Consider the following 17,558-nt stretch of genomic DNA (forward strand, 5'->3'; position numbering starts at 1 on the left):
AAATCATTACAAAAGACAAGTAAACGTTTCTGCTTTATGTCCTTACCAGTATTTAAATTCTCGGACTCGTTCAATTTCTCGTTGCATTCACTTCGCTTCTGTCAGTTCACCTTCTGCTTTCTTTTCCTTTCCTCCCCCTTTCTCTCCCTCTTACTCATCCTTTTCACAAAACATAACATAACAAAACCATAAAACCGTTGTGTGAACCGAAATGAATAAACACCCACGGATACCTTACAGTACCAAACGGCATTCCGTACAAAAACAGCAAATACTTCGAAATGTCACCATCAAACGAACACACAACAAAAGGAAAAGAAGAAAAAAGGAGAGTCAAGGAAGGAAGAAAAGGAATGGGACAGATTCTACAGAAAGGAAACAGCACAATATAAAATGAAAAAAAGAAAAAAGAAGCCCCACACCCGGTTAGTCCGAGATAATCTTTGTTCGAAGAGTAAAACCGCGATTGTGACATGCGCAAGGGAAAGGAACGGGGTTGAATGGTCTACATACATTGTAACATTAAATGGGGAGAGTAGTCGGCGAAAAATGAAAAAAACAAATGAAGCAACAGCAAAAACAGTAGCCGTAGCGACGGAAGTGCTCTTGAGAAAAATATAGTTCAGTTGATCATGGAGGAAGGGATGTATGCAAACTTGAAGGCACGCGTGGATATACGCACACGAAACTTACAAACAAATACAAAAATCATGCATACACATACATCGCGACAAAGGTGAAGTAACCTCCCGCACCCTTTTTCTTTCTTTTTTTTCTTCTTTGTTGAATTCATTACCGGTTCTACTTCATTCTCCCACGCGAACAGAACCTCACCTTCCGCCTCCTCGCTTCGCCTTAAAAACCTAAAACTTTCCTACGAATTACCCATTTATGTGTGCACTGCAGTGCTTTGACCCTCATTCTTATATTCATATGTATACATATATTTTTTAAATTCTGCTCCTTCCGTTTTTCAAGACGAAAGCAGAGCCTCAGAACTTATGTACCTCTCATCCGTGCCTACAACCATTTCATCTTTTTTAAAACTTAGTTTTATTTTCCCCTTTCCACGCTCGACCACCAGCCTGCACTACCAGGAGCCGCTGCGCTATCTCAACCAAAAAAAAAAATAATAATAATAATAATAAATAAAATTATATATATCTTTTTTTCATTTTAAGAAGGAAACTCAATATCGACCTTCTAAAACAAAAACAAAAACAAAAGAAACACACAAATAAACGTTTGCGACTTCCTCCTCCCTCAACCACACACATACCCGCACCTTTCCCTTACCTCGTCACCAACACTTAGCTACACAAGCTGTTCACACGTTACCTGCGGTAACCTCGGCCCCACGCACAGAACCACGCAGGTCCAAATGACAAATATATTTTGATGTGTCTTTTTTTTAAAAAAAGAAGGATTCTCGTCGAATACCGGGGACATGCGATGTGTCGCTGGAAAGAGGGCGGTGAAACGCCCTTTCTTGTCCTCCTTACGCGACATATTCTACGATATCCCGTAGCGCCTTGAGGAACATTTCATTGTCCACTTTAGTGATAACATTGCAGTTGCGCCAGCGACCCTTTTTCGCCATGGACTGTTCCGTGCCATACCAATCGATGCATGTCGCCCCCCTTGTTTCCCTTCCATGCAATTCGACAGTTACGTATGTGAGGAAGCTGTCGAGTACACTTTCGGGGCGGATGGCAACCAGCACAGCTACAGCGTCCGGAACAACGCACGTAACATCTTGCGTTGCCTCAGCGTCACCGGTGTCTGCTCTTGTGCCATCATCGTGAATACGAGTGAATGCCTCCAAACGCTGAAACAGTTTTTCAATAAACTCCTGCCATTTGTTTTGATTTACCGCCACGCGGCCATTGGGAGTCGATTCTCTGTTCACCAACTTATCATAAAACCCCCACGTCATGGGGGAGTTAACAGTTACCTCCCAATTAACCAACTGTACCGGACACTTCCACCCCTTGTGCTGCAGCACCACGACCCCCGCTTCCGGATCGCAGTGGCTGTTAAACTCAGCCGCCATGTTGGAGTTGCCCTTGCTTTCACTGGTGCCGTTCATGATGACAATGCCAGGTATCGTATCTGTCCCAAGTTTGGAAAACAAATCGGGGTTCAAACGAAGGGCCAATGCCACATTTGTAAGGGGGCCCAACGCAACCAACTGGTACACCACATCATCTGACGGCTCTGCCTCCTCAAGTATTTTCAGTATCTCCAGTGCGGCATGTCTTTTAGGTTGAAGAGCCACACGCTGAGATGGTGGAAATCCCGCATCACCAAAGCCGTCCGAGCCGAAACCGCCCCACTGCACAGTCTCCCGCTCCCCCACGAGGGGTCCCTCTGCCCCACGAAAAAACGGTATATCTGCGTCATACAAATCCAGAAGTTTGCCGATATTTTCCATACCTTGGTTAACCTCCACATTTCCCCACACAACAGTGATGGCAATGACTTCCACATCAGGCTGTGTCATAGCCAACATGATGGCTATGGCATCGTCACCGCCACAATCGGTGTCAATGATAAGTTTTCGATGAACCATTATTTAATGTATCGTCCAAACAAAAATGTCAACTCTAACGATGAATATCAAGCAGTACAAAACAAAAAAGAGAAGAGAAGAGGAAAGAAATCATATGGAAGCTCCTTGTCTTTCCTCTTCTGTCCCTCTTGACCCGTCTACTTCCCAGTTTCTACGCTTACGTTAGGCAGAAGTATCGTTCACCGAAGGGTCTTAATCAAGCTGAAGTTGCTTTACGCTGATTAGCCAACCTTTACAAATACGGTAACATCCACCTGGAAAACAAAAATAATGTATACACACTCACATATGTACTGGCGCACGGTACAATTATTTATGGCATAGCAAAACTTTTGTGCCACATGCGATGATCAATAGGTCGAACATTAAAATTTAAAAAATCGCTACATGTGCGACAAGACAACAAAGATGGCAAAGCTTTCCTTACAAACCAAATTCACGCGCGCGCAATCACCTCCGTCATCGGCACGACAGGCCCCTTCGACCCCCCCCCCCAAAAAAAAAAAAAATGCGCCCTCAGCTCCAACACAATCATCTCATCACTCAGGTGACGCGACGGATGACCCAACGACTTACCAACACACGTTTTCATCAGCTCTGACTATTTGATTTCTTTTCCCCTTCACACACAACTCCTCAATTGTCTCGATATGTTCCCTTTTTCCCCTCCAGACCACCTCCATGCGTTATTAACCCAGCAGGCACTCAACGCCTCCACGTAACAAATGCTGAAGGCAGTGTTAAAACTGTAAGACATCTTCACAAATACCTGAAACAGTTGATGATGGCCTCCGAATGGCACACAACTTCGACGGTGGTGGTGGGATGGTACTTGGAGGCGAAGACACAAAATATATGGTAACACAAAAGCGCCACTACGTGCAGCTTCGGTGGGGAAGTGGTGGGTGAGTACTGCAACTCAAGCAACCAACGAAGGGAGCGCTCAAAGGGATACAAAAAGTTGTGCTCAAACTTTTTGCGGATGCTCAGACTCCTAGCGGAAAGAAACCCAAAAGTAACACGCAGACGCGCACGTGCCACCGAAGTGGATACCATAACCTGAGGCGCCCTCCACAGCCCCTCTAACGCTGCAGCACAGAACACATATTTACGTATCACCTCATTGGAACGCTTTCAATGCACATGACCCAATCAACAGACGCTACTGATGAAACTCACTTTTATTACCAACGAATTAACGGTCACCTATTGCGTGGAGCACAAGAAATTCTCTTCAAAAAGTAAAACCGGTAAATAAGGGAGGAAATGCACTTCATAAAAGGGAAATAGCACGTTACGCATCGCTACTCTGCAAAACAAATCTAATCAAAACATACATATATGAAATTCTTGAGGTCTATGAGGCCAATGGCAAGAGGAGAGCAAAAAAAGTATGGGGTGTATAGTGCCTCTATAGAACCGACTTCTGCACCAGCACTGAGCACGTTATCGGTAACGATGGTGGACATATTCGACGTATTCTAGTGCTGACGCCGTCTCATTCCACGCAAACGGTAGTTCTCGTACAAACACTCCTGCGGATACTTCCCGCCGTACCGCCAAAGAAGATAACCGCCGTCCGCCGACGATGGGCGCCTTTGGCCTTTGCGTGAAGCAGAAGCACCTCTCTTCTCATGCCTTGAAGTCCTTCTCTGCTCTTGAAGTACCTGCTGTATTTGTTCATACGTTGACTTTGGGAAATCTCTTGCCGCCATAGATGTTGACCTCTTTGTTGATTTTGGGGGATTCGGGGACCGGCGCTCCTCCACGTTAGATGGCGTACCAGCACGCGCAGCACGTAAAAACCTCTCCCTAGAGCGACAATCCGATCGATTAATTCTTTCCTTCGCATCCTCGACTGCACGCCGGTGCCTTGAGGGGTGCTGCAGTCCCTCAGCAAAGTTGTCTGTGCCGTAGTGCGGGGACTGGATAAACGTAAAAGTCGTTCCGTCCTCATTGGCAAGTAGTCCCACATCGTGACGCCCAAGAGACTGCACGGAAGTCGCAACATTCGTCAACATTGTAGCCACGTCGCATCGGCTTAAGAAAAACAAACGACCCGCAAGCGTCTTCACCACCTCCTCAGGTTCTCGATTGTGGTCTCCTGAAGCACTGGCGAGTTCCCGAAGCGCGGCCCGCTCCAACTCCCGCTTCTGCTCCTCTGACAACTCAGGAGGCCGGGCCGCGCCCCCAGCAGGATGAAAACCGGACGGCAGGTACTGCGAAGGAAGCAAGCAAACCTTTGGATGGTACGCCCTGATGAAACAGGGGAGATGTTGCCTGAACAGTTCCCGCCGCCATTGGTGGTTGTGGGACCGCTGCCATTGGAGGTTGTGGAACTGCTGCCATTGGTGGTTGTGGAACCGCTGCCATTGGTGGTTGTGGAACCGCTGCCATTGGTGGTTGTGGAACTGCTGCCATTGGAGGTTGTGGAACTGCTGCCATTGGTGGTTGTGGAACCGCTGCCATTGGTGGTTGTGGGACCGCTGCCATTGGAGGTTGTGGAACTGCTGCCATTGGTGGTTGTGGAACCGCTGCCATTGGTGGTTGTGGAACCGCTGCCATTGGTGGTTGTGGAACTGCTGCCATTGGTGGTTGTGGGACTGCTGCCATTGGAGGTTGTGGAACTGCTGCCATTGGTGGTTGTGGAACCGCTGCCATTGGTGGTTGTGGAACTGCTGCCATTGGTGGTTGTGGAACTGCTGCCATTGGTGGTTGTGGGACTGCTGCCATTGGTGGTTGTGGAACTGCTGCCATTGGTGGTTGTGGAACTGCTGCCATTGGTGGTTGTGGGACTGCTGCCATTGGTGGTTGTGGAACTGCTGCCATTGGTGGTTGTGGAACTGCTGCCATTGGTGGTTGTGGGACTGCTGCCATTGGTGGTTGTGGGACTGCTGCCATTGGTGGTTGTGGGACTGCTGCCATTGGTGGTTGTGGGACTCCTGCCATTGGTGGTTGTGGAACTGCTGCCAACGGAGGGTCCGGCATTGTCACAAAAAATCTTAAGGACACTCTATGACCCCTATGACGTACACAAGTATCAAGGTTGGAGTATATATATATATATATATATATTTATGGGAAGAAAGTAAATAAGAAGCCTCAGTAAATTCAACACGACAAAAAAGTGGGTACAAGGTCGATCAGATGGAAACAATACCGAGTACAAGCTGCGCAAGTAATTAAGCATATCGATATTGTGTGTTGTTAGCGCAAACGAATCCTGCTACGCGTGCTATAGGGTTATCCTCCTTCATCGTACTGGATACTAGTCAGTTTCCCCGAGTCATACGCCTTTTTAGTGATGGGATCGCGAAGGATCTTATACGCAAGAATTATCTTTTGCATTCTACTCCTACTTATTTCATCATTTTCACCTGTGTTAGACACATCCGGGTGGTGCCGCCTGGCCGCTTCGCGGAAAGCCACAGCTACGTCCTTTGAAGTTGCAGAAAACTCCCGACCACTCAAACCAAGTAACTTGTAGTATCCTAGTGGGTCAACATTCTCCAAATCAGTACGCCGCCTCTCCTTTGGGTTGACGTGTCGTCCACGGCGAGCTTCGTCACGAGCAGCTTCTTCCTTCACCCTTTGCTCAAAACTCTCTTTTTTACGAGCTTGGCGCCGCAGTTCCTCCCGATACTCGTATTCCTCACGCTCCTCATCTTCAGGCGACCAACGGTAGCCTTGCTGATCAGAGGTGAAGTGCAACATCCCCGCCGTTTTCAACTCCGCCATCTGGTTTGTCTGCTCCCGAAGGAAACACATCGCCATCAAAAACTGTTGGACACGTAGTGATAGTGCAGCTGCGAAAATAGAGGCTGTAGTTGCAACACCAGGTTCGACCACTGTGGCGGAGGCTATTAGCGTAACAGCGCTAAAGAGCAGTGCTACGCCCGATTTACCACGTTTTGTGAGGTGTAAGACGGGACCAGCAACTTTACCAGTAGCACCACACACAAAAGTGGGACACTGTGTAGATGAGTTTCCCGTTGTAACCGTAAACCGCAACATTGGGAGAAAAACAGGACGAATGGAAATACTTTCCTTGTAAATACCGGTAAGGGTCACATTGCTTCTTACGAATGAGCCGTGGAACTTGACCAGTTCCTGATCGATACGCCGAAGAACGGTATCTCTTGTCAGACGGGAGTCCAAAATGGTAAGCGCTGTGGCCGTCGACATCGCAAAGGGTATGATTTTGGGATGCACCTCCATTTCCTCTAGCTCTTTTAGCAACTCGAAACGTGAGATAAGCATGGAGGGAACATGTGTTCCAACAACACAACGCTCCACCAGCGACAGTGGGTGAACGTACGACGCAGATACTTGATTGGATGGGTGGTGCTCACCAAACGGGTAGCTGAACTGGTAGTTCGGTCCCTCAACCCAAACAAGGCAATGCTGCTGCGTTAAGTACGCAGGATCCCTCTGTAGAATTTCAGCACGGAAACTCCCACCGGCTGCCGTCGCTGCGAGCCAGAAAGGCATCATGTACCGTTCGACACTGTGAACACGCACCGTAGCGCCATGGTGACGACATACAGCATCCAGAGCCTCTGCCTCGCCAATGTGAAACGGGATGCCACACGCCTTTTTAACGATGCGGGTGTTTTTTGCTTCTAATTGGTCCAGTGACCGAGCAAAAGTAGAAACTTTGTTTTCACCGGATCCAGGGGGGGCCTGCTCTTCAAAGAGCCCCATCATCGTGCGCCGTTGGTTCACCTGCACATAACAAAGGGAGTATGAAACACACGACCGTAGTTGAAACATCCTAGTTTCAAAATGCCGCTCCCCTAACACAGTCCATGCACGCCCTATTCTATGATTGATGGGTTGAAAAGAAACGGCAGAATGAATTACAATACATACATCTGCGTGTATGAACCCAACGAGATTGAGCAACTGGAAAGAGGCAACATGGGAGAGCAACAAAACTGACACCACTTTACGGTATCGCGCAGACACCTTCCTAACGCACTTGAAAGTCGTCGCGACCCACTAAGGGGAGGGTGCACGGTGGTTCGTATTCACTAGTCTTCCGTGCAGTTAACGCGGTAACAAAAGGTTAGATCACTTTAGCTAATACAAGTGTGTAAAACATTAATAAACAGTGTAAATATACAATGACATTTGGGGGAACTGTCCGTTACGGAACACAACCAGCGTCCCCTTTCTCGACTGTGGGTGGTGGCAGTTCCCTTAGTATCAATGCGCTGCGCGAGTGCAATGTGCGCAACCTTTCTATCATATCAGTCAGAAAACAAGCGAGCTTCCGTGGGAAACTCACTTTGGGGTCCGGGCACCAGTACTGGCAGGCAATACCAAAAGATTCCAAGAACAGTGAGAAGCATAACTCCCCCTCTGGAAGCAGCAGAACGCGTTCGTGAAGCGCATTAAAGGTTTCTGTAATCTCCTCGACATCTGTGAACTTCACCTTCCGACAGTACCGATGCGGTTCGGTGCTCCCCCTCCGGGAGTTATTCTCTTTCTCCTTGTTGTCTGCAACAAAACCACAATCTGAAAACATACGAAGATAGGCATCAAAGCTAATTCGACCCACGAAGCGACCCGATGGTTGTTTTAACCCTTTCGATGACTTCCTTTGGTTTTCACTCTGCTGTTTTACGTAGAAGAAAAAAACACGCGCCAGGTCTTCCTGTAAATGACGTATAACGCGCTGCGATTCCGGTCGATAGAAGTCCACTGTTGTTGGAGTCACCCCACAGAGTGTCGGGACACTCAAACCAGTGAGAAACCGCCCCGCCGCATCCAACAACGAGTCTCGAAAGCGCACAGCACCCATATGTAAAAGTATTTCCGTAAACTGCGCCGGCTTGACTCTGCGTATATTCATTTCTTCCTCCGCCGCCTCTAGCAAAGCAGCCTGCTTCTCCACACTTTTAGCTTGAAGCATTGCCATAAGCTTAGGAGAGATAACTGTGTCGAAAATTCGGGCTATGGTTTGTCTCGAAAGTGGTTCCACCATTAATCGGGAATCCTCTACGAACCGCCAAAACTGAACTTCGTCCATCTCGTGTGCATTCTCTCCGGCATAGTGATAAAAAATTGAAGTAATCGTGTTTACATGTTTCCACAGCACCCTCTTAAGAGACTGCACAACGGACCTCCACACCTGGGGGGTACACGAACCGAACTTCTCGCGGAGGTCGTTCATTTTCCTCGCATTAAGACTCACAAAGTGGCGGGAGGCGTCGGCTGTCACTACATATCTCGGATGGCCTCTGCCTCGTTCCCATGTCAAACGTGCGGCTTCACGGGAGATGCACATGCCACTCTTTTGCAAGTCCATCTCACACCATACACCCAAGCGAAAGTTTTCCACCTGCTTGCTGAGCTCCTTATTCCATATCGACAGTTGCTTCTTTACATCCTCTTCAGTGGTCAGAAGGCTGACATCTTCCGAATCGGTAGCGATGCTGCTGTCAACTTGAAGGGGATCCTGTTCAACAACCAACCGGAAAGACTCGCTGACAGCGTCTGCCCTCTTCCTTTCCACGTAGTAAGCGAATATTTCAGCTACTGCTACTATGATCCTGTCCTCCCGTTTCATGTTGAAGTCTTCAACAGTTAGCGAAACGGCTAGGGGTATGTTTGTAGTGAAGTCGCACACCAGTCGAAGTCGGTCTGCCACAGACGAGTCCACGGATGTCGCAAACTCTTTTTTTTCAGGAAAAACGTAACGAATAATGCCGTGAAACACCTCCCCATCGGCGAAGTCGTCTGCAAAATTTCGCACTCGCCGCAACACCCCGACCTCTCCACTGCGAAGGATGTGGTTACACCACCGGAGAAGGAATGAATGTCCCTGCAACGCCTCGTTCTCACCATGTTCAGGTTCTCTTTCCTGGTAGTCACCATCTTCTTTGTGGAGCCAGCCTGCAACTACTTCCTTAGCATCAAACTGAGTACCGACAATCTTCTTCAGCAGGATGTTTTGATGCTGAGCTAGGGTTAATATCTCAAGTAAACGAGCCCTAAGATTCGCCTCATGATTCCTCTCTTGAATCTTTAGTTGCTCTTTCAGCCTTTCCACCTCTAGTTGCAGCTCGTCTCGCTCGCACATTACCGCCTTTAGCTCTGAGTCCTTCTCCTCATTGCTTAGTTGTAACTTATCGGCCCTGAAGCATTCCATATGGAATTGATTCTTTGCGCTCTCCAATTGAAATGCCGCATCGTGCAACCTCTCGGTGAGAAACTGCACGCGAGACATTGCTGTGGCACTCTTCCAACGAAGGAACCCTAGTGCAACACACAAAAAGCGGCTATCGGCACCGTGCCGCGACACGACGTTGCGCCTAAGCTTATTAACGACGCGCTCCTTTTTCACATTATCCCGCCATGCAATAAAAGCCCTCCTTTTTCTTTCACTTTGTACGTAAACAACAAGCATGTGTGCAATTCGCTTCCACTCGCTGCCTGTGAACGAGACCCGTTTGAGTTCCCCCGAAATGTTTTTCAGCTTTAATAGGCTGGCATCGTATTCATGCATATACGTAGAGTGGGAAAAAAACGGGTTGTCGCGATGCAGGGCACGGTCGCACAACAGCGCCTGTATCGCAGCTGGCGCGTAGTCTAACCGTTTTGCATCGTAATTGCAAAAAATAGCTGGTAGTAGGGCTTCGGTGATGTGCACCATGAACTGCTTAAAGGGTGAGTGGCAGCTCAAAAGTTTCATGGACCACACTGCAGCCATTGCTCTCGACTGGTTCGTAACACCTTCACGGCCCGCAAGCTCTCGCAGCATCGTCTCAACAAAGAAGCTTACAGAAGAGAATTCTCGGTAGCGTTCGGCATACTCCAAGAGTAACTTTGCATAGCGATGCCTTTCGATCTTATTGCGTGCGTCTAATGCGGCATCTTCCTTTTGGGAGAAAGCAGCATACGTGGCGCTCGGTCCCGAAGGAAAAACTATTGGAGGAAGTGATGAGGAGCAGGGATGCTTTGCTCGCGACACCATACCTAAGACACTCTAAACTCCTACAGAATCTGCCAAATTTTGTGTGACTTTTCGTGCAGGAGGGATAAAATCTGAAGTGATTGAAAGACACACAAACGGATATAATTCAAAACATTGTGCTAACTGCAACGAAAACTACACAATAGATGAGATGCAAGGAAGAACGAGAAATGGTGCTCCTTCATTGCTGGAGCAAGAACCCTGTCATAGGATAATAAAAAGTAAAAAGTTCCCGCAGAGAATACACCGGTACATGTAACATGAAAGTCATGGTGATCTGGTAAGTAACTGACATACCTAGAAGGTTGCCGAAATATTCACGTTTCGTCGTTGCTTTGCACAGATGCCTCATTCACTTCCTTCTGTTTGTCGCGTGTATACGTGGCAAAGCTCAGGTCACAGTTTAACCGAATCGGATCCCTATTAATTTTCTTTTGAATGCCATCAAACAACTCTCTTATACCGAGCTTTGCTAACTCAACCAATGGTACATCTTCGTTAAAAGTCGTGGAATGCAATCCCTCCGACGAAGACGTATCACACGTTGAGTTTTGATTGCTCTGCTGAGTGAACTCTCCTGTACATGTCCCCTCTAACCTATCCACATGTTTTCCCCGCCGACGCGGCAGAGCATCCGGGTTCTGAATTCCCTTCGCAGGACCCTGGACCGAATCATCCGCCTCAAGACTCACGCGCGATCCGTTGTCCACCTCTCCAACGTTTCTGTTGGTCGCATATTGCTGCATATGACCGCCAGCAGTTGGTAGTCCCAGTGGTTCCTCAGTGTTTTCCCCTTCTAAACCTTTACCACCCCTCACAACCTCATTTTGCTGAGGTGTTAACTCCGATAAGACATACGGGGCATCTGTCGCCCCCTCCGACGATCGCAACTGGGCTTCAATAGTTTGAGAGAGCCCCGGTTCACAAGCTGTATCCGCAGTACAACTTCGTGGCGAGGTTGGGATCGACTCGTCAAGAGAGGCCGAGCCGCCCTCCTGAGTTTCGGGCGTTGGAACACTGCCCTTCGTGTTGTTTGAATGGCCTACACCGCCACGAGAACGCGCTCCTCCACCCGGGCGAAGAAACGCACTGAGAGGAGGTAGCTCGCTGTCATCTACATTCTTTCGCTTAAGTGACTTGAGGGTTACCTGCACCTTTTTCAATTCATATAGCGACATATCAATTTCGTCACCCAGTTGCGAGTGCTGATTGCTCTGGTTTGCCCTGTTGGCGGACCCATGACGTTTCGTGCACCTCTGGCGGTTTCTTACATTCCCTCGGCAACTCGATTTCGAGTTTACCCCACCCGCGTTGGCGGGACCTTCATCAGCCGTCCCCATGGCGGCCGTCTTGAATGCAACCAAGCGGTTAAACGCGTCAGCTGCTTTAGGGTACGGATTCTTGTCGGGATGAACCAGAAGCGTCCACCCCTGGAATGCCTTCCGCACTACCGAGGGAGGTGCGTCGGTTCCAAATAAGGTTTGGTATGTGACACACGGGTCCAGCAACGCCTCGACGACGTCAGCGTAGCGGTAGGGTAAAGGAACATCCAACGGGTTGGACAGTACCCTGCACATCCGCGCCATTTTGGTGTACTGAGGATACAGCACCATTAGGTTTGCGTAGAGGCACGCCGCACCCTTCAGGTCCCCCTCTTGAAAGCAGCGCTCGGCAGCAGCTTCCATTTCTAACCCCGCCCACTACGGAGGGGTATAAGCGATGTTGTACAGAGGGGCACACAAGAAAGTGGAGAAAAACATGCACGCAACAAACCACTCCCAAACCAAAGATTAGGTAGTGTATGCGGAGAAGGGAAATTCTCTCTTTTTCTTAGTAAGGTTACAAAAAAAACACAAGAAAATAGATGCCCCACCCACAGTCGTAACCCTGAACCTCGTGTAGCTGCTGTCAAACGCCAGATAGAATCCAAACACAATGTGCAAGACCGAAGGAGCGCCCCATGTGTATAACATTCCTTCGAAGCGAAACTGTATCAGGTTATATGCGTCCTTCAGTCTTTTCTTTGTCACACAGAGCGAACCTTCCTGCTTACAAGCTGAGTGGAAAAAGGAAGATACACCATTCGGTATAAATCATGGTCCGCCTGTGGACAGTGAGCACTGTCTCAGAACCATTTCCTGGATCGGTCAAACTGTTTGCGCAAACTGGCAGCATCCTGTGCATCCTTTCCATAGCGGGTGCCGTCCTTTCTCATAATACCTACAATGATAAAATGGTGTGTGTTCGGCGACTGCACCCCGTCACCCAGTCGCACCTCGAAAACCGGGTATTCGCACACACTCTGCCATTCTTCATTATCACCCTTTCTCTCGCGAAACTCGCATTTGTACGTTATCTGCAACCAGTCCTCTTTGGACATTTGCCCCATGTAGCAATTCACGAGCTGAAACGAATCCAATTCAATCTGATAGGTGTTGCTGACCTCTTGCATCTTCAGAGACTTCCAACTCTTTTTGGCAAACTCGTCGTTCATCCTAGTTTTTATCTCTTTAGAGATCCGACTAGCTTCTCCGTGTGTTGTTAGACGTTGCAGCACCTTCAGATCTTCCAAGCTCCTGGAGTGAGAAATGGTTTTAAGTTGAATGAACAACTTCTTCAGGTCGTCCGTCTTGAAGTCGGGACGGCGGTCGATAAGCTTTCGCATTGTCATGAAGCGCCTGAGTACCTTTTTCAGTCCCGTCACTGATGTGTACTTAATAGGTGTAATGTCTGGGTCCATTACGCAATCCATGGAGGCGAAACGCATCTGCTTGGACCACTGTTCCTTGTCGAAGTCGTAGTCCGTACGCTTCTGCGAGGCTACCTGATTATCCGACTCCCAACGAGTTTGCACGCTGCGATTCATGTTGAGATTCCGCACTTGTGTTAGTATTCGGCAGCAAGGTAAGCTTCCAGCAGGAGCGAAAGCGTCTAAACGCAGTCGGTACCTCATCGCCTGCTTAAGAAATGCACAATTACACACATTGTTATTTTTTAAAGTGCGGAAAGTAAGTAATGAACAAAAACACAGAAGGGAAAGAATGTGTTTTAGAGAAAATAATAAAGTGATGTGAACGTGCCCGTTCTAAGTCGGACAAGACAATAACAGTATACGCACCCGTATCTGCATGTCCACGTATAACATGGTATTGGGCGCTGAAACTGAAGGTGCCAACAGCGCTTTCGTACAGCAGTACAACTTTCGTCTCACGTATAATCAAATATATGCACGAAGCAAAAAAATGCCCCCGCTGAACCAGGGGGGGAAACATGGAGAAGACCATTCACACACCGCTTTCTTGCCGGCGAGGAGAGTAAAAGAAAAGATCGAGGCACCAACACGCCGTACCGTATACCCCCTACGGCGGGAACGCAAAGCTTCGTAGCCACGTCATGACATCCATAAGACCCAGCCCATTCCAAGAATCAATAGCGAGGTATTTTATTCCCTCTATGGGAATCGCTGAAAGAAAAAACATTGCCTCCTTCGTTGTCACGGCGTTTCTGCCAGCAGCCTTGTTCAATAAAACAGCCACCGGCCAGTCTCTGCATAACCCTTCGCTTCCCTTTAACTTTGCGATGGTAACTTGGGCCAATGGTAACAAGTGAGGGGCTAGTGAGTCGACAACCAACATCAGCCCAAACCGGTTGTTCATCTCCCTCCCCGTCGAGTTTAAACGTGCTTCAATAAACTTCTCCCACATTGGGGCCATCTCCCCGCCCAGTTCCCGCAACTCTACTGTGCGAGAGGTGTCTTTGCCCTTCGGTGATTCCACAATAATGGTACGAAGCTCCTGGCCCTTCGTTGGAACCTGATGAGTACACTGTGTCAGCAGTGCGCCGGCCTCACTCATCGAAACAAGTTGTTGCACCAAACTTGTCTTCCCTGAAGAAGTAGGACCGAGCACATAAATGATAAGTCGCCCTGACATTTGCTACACGCACGAACGCATTGGTCTTGATACGGGGCCTTCCCCATGAGGTGGGGCGAGGAGGCGCGCCAACAGCAAAGAAAAAAGGAAGAAAAGGGAGAAATTTTCATACGTACGATAAAATCGGAGAGACCACAACACATCAGAACATAACACTACTGCGATGGTGATAGAGCTTATAATCACACATGTTGCACAGATGGGTGGACAACGAGTTAAGGTGTCATCCATGCGAACGCGAACAACGGTCTAAAGCAACGCAAAGATAATCCAGAGGTCTAATGCCGTTCAAACTGTGCGTTCCCTACACCCTATGCGAGGCGATCTTACATGGCGCGATGCACGGTTGGACGCAACTTGGTCATCGGCAGTACACAATTGATCGGAAGGACAGATACGTTGTCAACTTTGTCCCCCAATATGTTCATCTCGCGTCTCAACGCTAACACCCTATGGGACGCCGGGCACTGACCAACAACGGCAGCCAGCCCACTGGGGGGAGGGCACCGCAGCGCCACCGTGGAAGGACTCTGCTTTACATGTCTTGGTGGTCCATTTCTCACCGCCTCATAAATTGCCAACGTCACCTCGGCGGGTGTGCAGCCCTTCACAGCCACCTTCTTAACACCGCTCGTTGCTTGGGCACTTGGTTTTGTTTCTTTCTGGACAGCGCCGTCGCTGCTGAACTTAACGCAACCCTTTTCATCGACGGTGAAGCACGACTTTGCACGGTAGTTTCCCTTCTGCTCGCCATACCGTGGGTTTCGAAAAACCAAATGCGAAGCGAGGTCATACTCTGAATGACTAACTTCGTGACCCCGAGTACTGGGGTTCAAATCACTCAACCGTACGAAAAGTGTTGAGAGTATCTTAGTATTCTGTTGCACCACCTGGTCAACATCAATATCCGACGTACAGCTGTCGAGCTCGGCAACTTTTGATTGGCTTACCGACCAGTTCACCTCGCTAGAACTAACTTCCCCGCGGTAGAGTAGCGGGTCCCGCGCTGCTCTTCTGCTTAGTGGTGTACCAGACTGATCACACGAACTACATGGTGTTCGTTGCACTACCCTAGATGTGCATCGTTTGAGAAACTTATCCTTGTCTTGCAGCGCCTCCAGTATGAGGTTACGTTCTAAGCAGAGGACTACAGAGTTAACCGCGGCACAAAGTCCATGCCTGAGCTTATTCCCCGTGATACATTCTTCAAACCCCACACTATGACCCTGGGTCACAGTTTTCACTCCTTTATCCCCAGCAAGTGGTCGATCATCGGACTCACAACTGGTGAAAGAGCATGCACCGGAAACAATGATAATGCCCTCTGATGGAACTTTTCCACCTACTAATATACGCTCCTTCCGGCAAACGGCCCGCAACCCCAGATACTTTGCAAGTTGATCAAGCGTACTGTCGTCGAATTCCGAAAATGCGGAAATCCTCTTTAGCACTTCAGAACTTATTGTACGGCGCATTAGTTGGTAGGCTGTCTTCATGCACGCTTTCCATTCGCTCACACTCACTATCTGTAGTAGTATCTTCAGTGGAATACTCCACAGCAGTGAGACCTTCACCGCAACGGCGGGGTGCTTTTCCTGCAGTGAAGAAGCTAACTCTGTCGGCGTGAAACCGTGCAAACCAATAGAACTCCCACAGTTTGTGACATACTTAGGAGAACTTAAAATATTGCGGGCAATCTTGACACACCCTGACTGAAGAACATAAACTGTTTCAGAGTTAAAGATGTCGTCACATAGATACTCTCCGGCACAAACTACGACAGGGGATAATGCCATCCATATGACGTTAAGTGTCGCACTTTCCAAACTAGCCAACACCGCATTTGCACTCAAAACACGTTGAATTGTGGGTTTTTCATTTTCCTCGAGCATCCTTTCTTGTTCGTTTTCTTTGGCAGCACTAACAGTAGCATCCAGAGGAGCGCCAAACTCCCTTTGAATAAACATTATCTCCCTGAACGGGACCCGGAATGCCAAGACACTGCTCTCGCAACGGACTGTTCTTCGATAGTTGGAATCCAGAAACAGATAATCCGCAGGCACAAACTTACCAGTCCTAAAGAAAACAAAACTATTTTCCGCACCATTTCCACATTGCTCACGCACATAGCCTTTTGATGAAGACCTCGCTGTCCCACACGCCACCAAAGGGGCTCCATACGTCCCCGCCCCGCGCAGTTCATGTTTTGGAGGAACTTCAGATATTCTCCCCGACACAATCCAAAAAAGAGACGAAATCGCTCTCGGTTCTTCACCGTACGCAAGAACCTCACCCTTTTGATACGCCTCTAACACCATCTTGTTGCATATTTCTACAAGAGCCGCTGTTGGCCACCGACTAAAAAGGTTTGATAGACGCAGCCGCTCAATATCTAAGTGCACATCTGTTGCCCGAACATTCCGTCTGAACAAACGCCTTCGTGCCTGGCGAAGTTTGTAGCGCAGCCGGTCTTCAATCATAGGAATAGGGGTCTTCACCTCAGATTCATTCTGTTGAATCCCCAATCGCATTCCTTCACAAACAGGTGGCGCCGAGGTCCTACTAAATCACTCGCCGCGCGCTCCACATTGGGGAGGAAAGCAAAAACAAGGGGGAAAGATAAAGAAAATTTAGCAAGTGTGAAAACCGGTTCAAGGGCATTTGCAAGCAGGGGGAAAAACGACGTCCGTGGAGGTAAGTTTGGAATTAAAGGAAACGAAAGTCCCTAGCGGGTGCCTGAATATGCATAATGCTAGGAGTTCTTTCTTCTTAGAAGTCTTGATTCGGTATTACACACGGCTATGGGGTCATTTGCATCGAAGCTCCTCTTGTTGGAGCTCCATTAACGCCTCTAGGTCATAACAGGTTCCTCCCAGTAACCAACAGCACCACCTTACCTCCTCACAACGGTTCACTGATACAAAGCTCCTCAATGATACATTGCCATCAAGAAAATTGACGAATACCGTTTCGGCAGTCCTATGGCATTGGGACGGTGCGGCTCTCTTTTCATTCTATACGTTGGCTACACGACACTATTAGGGTCATTTCCACCATTTAACAGGCAGGAGCA

At 48.5% G+C, this 17,558-nt stretch overlaps 9 protein-coding genes across 9 annotated transcripts; all 9 read right to left on the reverse strand.

Moving 5' to 3' along the window:
- Positions 1-163: 163 nt before the first annotated feature.
- TbgDal_VII5170 (hypothetical protein, unlikely) lies at positions 164-475 on the reverse strand (the record flags this gene model as incomplete). The annotated part of the gene is made up of 1 exon (XM_011776584.1): positions 164-475. The coding sequence occupies one exon, from the start codon at positions 473-475 to the stop codon at positions 164-166; it is 312 nt and encodes a 103-aa protein (XP_011774886.1).
- A 1,023-nt stretch (positions 476-1,498) lies between these two features.
- On the reverse strand, positions 1,499-2,572 carry TbgDal_VII5180 (nucleoside hydrolase, putative; the record flags this gene model as incomplete). Its single annotated transcript, XM_011776585.1, has 1 exon — positions 1,499-2,572. One exon carries the CDS (start codon positions 2,570-2,572, stop codon positions 1,499-1,501), a length of 1,074 nt encoding a protein of 357 aa, XP_011774887.1.
- Positions 2,573-4,053: 1,481 nt separating this feature from the next.
- TbgDal_VII5190 (hypothetical protein, conserved) lies at positions 4,054-5,560 on the reverse strand (the record flags this gene model as incomplete). The annotated part of the gene is given in 2 exon segments (XM_011776586.1): positions 4,054-5,274; positions 5,273-5,560. Coding segments are annotated over 2 exon segments (1,509 nt in total).
- A 255-nt stretch (positions 5,561-5,815) lies between these two features.
- Positions 5,816-7,345, reverse strand: TbgDal_VII5200 (chaperone protein DNAj, putative; the record flags this gene model as incomplete). The annotated part of the gene is made up of 1 exon (XM_011776587.1): positions 5,816-7,345. The coding sequence occupies one exon, from the start codon at positions 7,343-7,345 to the stop codon at positions 5,816-5,818; it is 1,530 nt and encodes a 509-aa protein (XP_011774889.1).
- Positions 7,346-7,721: 376 nt separating this feature from the next.
- On the reverse strand, positions 7,722-10,553 carry TbgDal_VII5210 (hypothetical protein, conserved; the record flags this gene model as incomplete). The annotated part of the gene is made up of 1 exon (XM_011776588.1): positions 7,722-10,553. The coding sequence occupies one exon, from the start codon at positions 10,551-10,553 to the stop codon at positions 7,722-7,724; it is 2,832 nt and encodes a 943-aa protein (XP_011774890.1).
- A 317-nt stretch (positions 10,554-10,870) lies between these two features.
- TbgDal_VII5220 (hypothetical protein, conserved) lies at positions 10,871-12,238 on the reverse strand (the record flags this gene model as incomplete). The annotated part of the gene is made up of 1 exon (XM_011776589.1): positions 10,871-12,238. One exon carries the CDS (start codon positions 12,236-12,238, stop codon positions 10,871-10,873), a length of 1,368 nt encoding a protein of 455 aa, XP_011774891.1.
- Positions 12,239-12,678: 440 nt separating this feature from the next.
- Positions 12,679-13,506, reverse strand: TbgDal_VII5230 (hypothetical protein, conserved; the record flags this gene model as incomplete). Its single annotated transcript, XM_011776590.1, has 1 exon — positions 12,679-13,506. The coding sequence occupies one exon, from the start codon at positions 13,504-13,506 to the stop codon at positions 12,679-12,681; it is 828 nt and encodes a 275-aa protein (XP_011774892.1).
- A 406-nt stretch (positions 13,507-13,912) lies between these two features.
- TbgDal_VII5240 (hypothetical protein, conserved) lies at positions 13,913-14,485 on the reverse strand (the record flags this gene model as incomplete). Its single annotated transcript, XM_011776591.1, has 1 exon — positions 13,913-14,485. One exon carries the CDS (start codon positions 14,483-14,485, stop codon positions 13,913-13,915), a length of 573 nt encoding a protein of 190 aa, XP_011774893.1.
- Positions 14,486-14,811: 326 nt separating this feature from the next.
- On the reverse strand, positions 14,812-17,016 carry TbgDal_VII5250 (hypothetical protein, conserved; the record flags this gene model as incomplete). Its single annotated transcript, XM_011776592.1, has 1 exon — positions 14,812-17,016. One exon carries the CDS (start codon positions 17,014-17,016, stop codon positions 14,812-14,814), a length of 2,205 nt encoding a protein of 734 aa, XP_011774894.1.
- Between the last annotated feature and the right edge of the window lie 542 nt (positions 17,017-17,558).

Source organism: Trypanosoma brucei, chromosome 7 (genome assembly GCF_000210295.1).
Source record: "Trypanosoma brucei gambiense DAL972 chromosome 7, complete sequence".
Lineage (NCBI taxonomy): Eukaryota > Euglenozoa > Kinetoplastea > Trypanosomatida > Trypanosomatidae > Trypanosoma > Trypanosoma brucei.